Source organism: Teleopsis dalmanni, chromosome 1 (assembly GCF_002237135.1).
Source record: "Teleopsis dalmanni isolate 2A chromosome 1, ASM223713v2, whole genome shotgun sequence".
In the NCBI taxonomy this organism is placed as follows: Eukaryota; Metazoa; Arthropoda; class Insecta; order Diptera; family Diopsidae; genus Teleopsis; species Teleopsis dalmanni.
The window spans coordinates 111,502,050-111,506,242 of NC_051846.1; the positions used below are offsets into that span (position 1 = coordinate 111,502,050).

Below are 4,193 nucleotides of genomic sequence, written 5' to 3' on the forward strand. Positions count from 1 at the left end.
TTTTTATATGTATGTGTGTATTTATAAATGTGCGCTTATTTGTCAGTGCCTAAAAAAGAAATATATATTAATTAATTTTACTATTAAATTCTACTTTTAAGCCAACTAGTGTTAACTAAATTTGCTTCTTAAATCTAGACCCTATCAATTTAATTATTGATATAATGATAGATGACATTCAAATAACTAGAATCTGCTTTTTGTGAGATCATCTGTTAACATACTGTGGAATTTTAATTCGTATAAATTGACACAACCACAAAAATTTTATAGATCTTAAATATCGTTCATGTAATAGTTTATTAAATACGGTTGAACATTCATTGATTTAGAAACAATGTAATAATGTTATATTTTTAGACCAATACATTGAAGTTTCGTTGGGTTTTATAAATCCGTAAACTGGGCGAAACTTTTAAAGCCCAAGAAAATTGTTTTACTTAAACGCAAAACAACAATTGATTTTACATTGTACATATAAATACTTTGAGTCCTTAATAAATGACTCACTTAACATATATGTTAAATAAATACATGCACATTTGTTTTACAAAAACAATTAATCACAGTTCATGTATAATCATTTTCAGCTACGAACTCCATCTAGTGTGGTCTTTAGCAAATAAAATAATTGCACTGATCTTAATCATTACATGCATAAATTCTTTCTTGGCTTTTTTATACTTGCGCTTAAACTTATCTTTTAAAATTTTTAACTTTTGCCTTTAAAAGAGTTTTTAAAAAGGAGTCTGCATCAATCGATTAAGTTTCAAAAGAATTTTCTTTCAGTTGATCTCTTAACATATTTGCATTTTCAAATGTGCATTTGATTTTATTCCAAAACTAACACAATAAATTTTTGTTTTATTTTAAAAAATTGTATAATCCTAAAAAAAAATTAGTTATTTCTTATTCAGTGCATCATGATCATATCATAACGTCATAAAGATTAATTTCCTCAACAGTGCCTTCGAACACCGTAACACTTTTAGATCTGTATTTTGTTATGTCCATAAGTCTTCGATATGGATCGATCCGTTTTAATTCGCTGGCTTTACGCAAACAAAACCGAGCACAGCTCATATATAGTCCGTAGACATCGGAATTCTATAAAATTGCATGTTCGGATTTTGACATATCTTCCGCATATTTTTTGCATATTTGGGCATGTTGTTCCACATTTTTGGCACAATAGAATATATTTTATACATATTGTATATTAGGTATAAATATGTATTGGACATATTTATGAACCCCTTGTTTTAGTTTTTGGAAAACTCAACCGTATTAAAATCTTGATTTATTTATATGTTGGTCTTTATTTAATCGCTATCTGCTTCCGAGCACATCACTATCCTGATGTATAGATCTTGTTGTGTCGTAAAATTTAAATTATGTTAAAAAAGCAAAAAGTATAAACGACTGTGTTTGCTGGTATAGTCTTATAACATTTCGTGAGGAATCAAATCCTTTCATGATCTTAAAAAAAATTGTTGAAATTTCCGGAATATATGATTTATTGAGTGATTAAATTTAGAGTGCGCAGTAAAAGGAAATTAAAATAAATTGTTGTTTTAGAACTTCTGTAGGACAATTAATTGGTATTTGAATTTCCTAGGAATATATTCATATATTTTTTATTCAATATTTTTTTAATTTGTGTAGAGGCATTTATTTTATTTTTTTGTTTATTAAAACTATCCCAGTGCATATCTCGATCAAAATTCTAAATTTTCCATTCCAAAAGCTAAAATATATTTTTCTTAAAAATAATTTTCAGTTTAAAGGTTCAAAAAATATATGTTTCAAATATTTTACACTAAACCAATTCCATACAAATATATGAATTTTGTAAAAAAATTATGTAAAAACACATTTTTTAAAAAGTCATTTTGTGCATTTGCGTATAATTTACATATGCAATTTATATAGAATTCCGATGTCTAATAATCATTAAGATTAATCATCTAAAATAAATTTATTGTATTTAGGGCTATTCTAATAAGTTTATAATTTTTAATTTTACCCTAATTGCTTTATTTGTTTTTATACTATATTTTTCTCAGCTTATACGGTCGCAAAGGTATACAAATATTGAGAAAAAATTAATGACAGTAAATATATCATTGTTTTATTTTTCAAATACATCTTTTCGTTCAAATTATTAAATATACACATAATGATTTAATCAGTAATAAGAAACATCGAAAATCATCTCTTTTAAACAATTTTTAAAATGGATACATCTGCTTTGGCAGATCTTAAACATATTACATAAGATAGTTTACATATTGCTAAGTCGACCCTGTTGTAACATGTAACTCAAAACATAGCAAGCAAAAATCAAAAATTGATTGAATATTTATAGTAAGAAATAATTTATGCCTTACATAACATAATTTGGGTACCGCTTACCACTACCGATCGATTTTACTATAATATTTGTTTTTGGTGTATCAAGTCTAATAACTTTGAAAAAGTTAATTGCATCTGCAAATTTTTATGTTAGGTGATAATTTAGTATTTAATTGAAATTAATGCTATATAAGTAAATCACATACGATACTGAACTGTTTCTAAACTATTCATGAGAATAAAGACGTATTTCAAATGAGACTAAATGAGACTAAAGTATTGCCTCGTCCAATATCATATTAATAAAGTTACATTTTATTTTATATAATTATGGTAATACACATTATAATTTTTTTATTACTTTAATAAACAAAATAACACTATGTAGTATTTTTACAATCAAAAGAAATGCATATTTATATTTTCGATATAATTAAAAAACTGTAATTACCAAAAAAGATTTAATTTTTTATGTAATTTATTAATTTATAATTTCAGAATAAATTAAGTGATAAAAACCAGATTTACTCAAGAACGGCGGATGTTGTTAACATGCAGGAATTTTTTGATAAAAAAAAAACTGATAAAGCATTAGATCTTAAGGATAATTTTGAGCTCATTAATTTTCAAGAAAACGATCAATATCGTTATCACAACCCATTAACTCGCACAATTTCACAACCACAACCACAACCTGACACAAATATTCTGTCATATAAAGCACAAAACATTAAATCTGCTGTTTCTTCAATAATTGAAAACTTTGATGGAATAAATTTACACCGTAAGCTCGAGAGAACGCAGTCAGAACCATTGCCTCAACAAGTGAATGCTTCCAGGTAAAAAATATATTTTAAAATGAAGTTTTTATTGTAACGTTGTTCCAACTTCGATATCTGTTTAATAAGTCGGTGATAATTCCATTAAAACAAAATAATTTTTTTTTTGAATTTACCAATATTTAAATTAATTCTTCGATATGGAAGTTTTTTTTTTGTTTAGGTAACTGTTTAGCACATTCAAGCAAACAAATTATTTTTAACAAATACAAAGAATAAAGAATTTTTTTGAAAAAAAGCTGGAGATTGTGAACGCGATTTGACAAGAATTTTGGAAATTTTTAGTAGAATAAATAATTTTTTTCACTACCACCACATGCTGATATAGCATCATTTTTCAGATGTCCGGCTTTCAAATTCCAGATGTTTAGCGACGACAACTAGTTTATACTATTTTTACATTGACTGTTCAACCAATGATTACAACAAGTAGACATGCCCGATGACTCTAAGATATATATGTATAAATTTACAACCCGATATCTGCTAAATTTATCCACATATGGAACACGAAAAAAATACTAAGAATACTAAAATACTGAGCTAAATATGTTGTCCAGGAAATAAGAATCCTCTCATAAAAAAACACTTCTTAGAAATAATTTGAGAAGAAATATGAAAACTGCAGGATCATTTGGGATGAAAGAGCAAAATTGACGCCAAGTTTACTCACTGTTTATAAAAAAAGTACATTTTTCAAATGATGTTTGCAACTTTTTTAGCGTAATCCAAAAATTTTTACTTACATTTATAAATGAATTACCACTCATCTACTGTAGAAACGCAAATTCTGTTGTGATCATATTCCAAGATAAGCGAAGACTGGACGCCGTCTTCGGAAAATATTACAGCTTCTGCTTTTCAGATACATGTCATAATTCTTATTGACTATTTGGAAAATGTGTACTACTGACAATATACCCAATACTGTTTGACAATTTGTCTTGAAATGAAGAAGAAACTGCAGCGCGACAGTTCGTTTATCAGTAATTGCAACAG

The 4,193-nt window shown here is 26.5% G+C and overlaps 1 protein-coding gene across 4 annotated transcripts; it reads left to right on the top strand.

Annotated features, from left to right (window-relative positions):
* Positions 1-2,853: 2,853 nt before the first annotated feature.
* Positions 2,854-4,184, top strand: LOC119676403 (protein TIS11-like). 4 transcript variants are annotated; one of them, XR_005252245.1, is made up of 3 exons: positions 2,854-3,194; positions 3,358-3,478; positions 3,536-4,184. XR_005252245.1 is itself a non-coding variant. In XM_038087645.1 (2 exons), exons 1-2 carry the CDS (start codon positions 2,908-2,910, stop codon positions 3,576-3,578), a joined length of 330 nt encoding a protein of 109 aa, XP_037943573.1. In that variant the 5' UTR covers positions 2,854-2,907; the 3' UTR covers positions 3,579-4,184. The 4 variants fall into 4 exon arrangements, 2 of the variants coding, with proteins under 2 accessions (XP_037943573.1, XP_037943582.1); XR_005252244.1 differs by lacking the exon at positions 3,358-3,478 and having other exon boundaries at positions 3,536-3,917; positions 3,974-4,184; XM_038087645.1 differs by lacking the exon at positions 3,358-3,478.
* Positions 4,185-4,193: the final 9 nt, after the last annotated feature.

Coding starts and splice junctions, on each gene's coding strand:
- LOC119676403 (XM_038087645.1), top strand. CDS start 2,908: ATGCAGGAATTTTTTGATAAAAAAAAAACTGATAAAGCATTAGATCTT. Junction 3,195..3,535: donor CAACAAGTGAATGCTTCCAG/GTAAAAAATATA, acceptor ATCATTTTTCAG/ATGTCCGGCTTTCAAATTCC.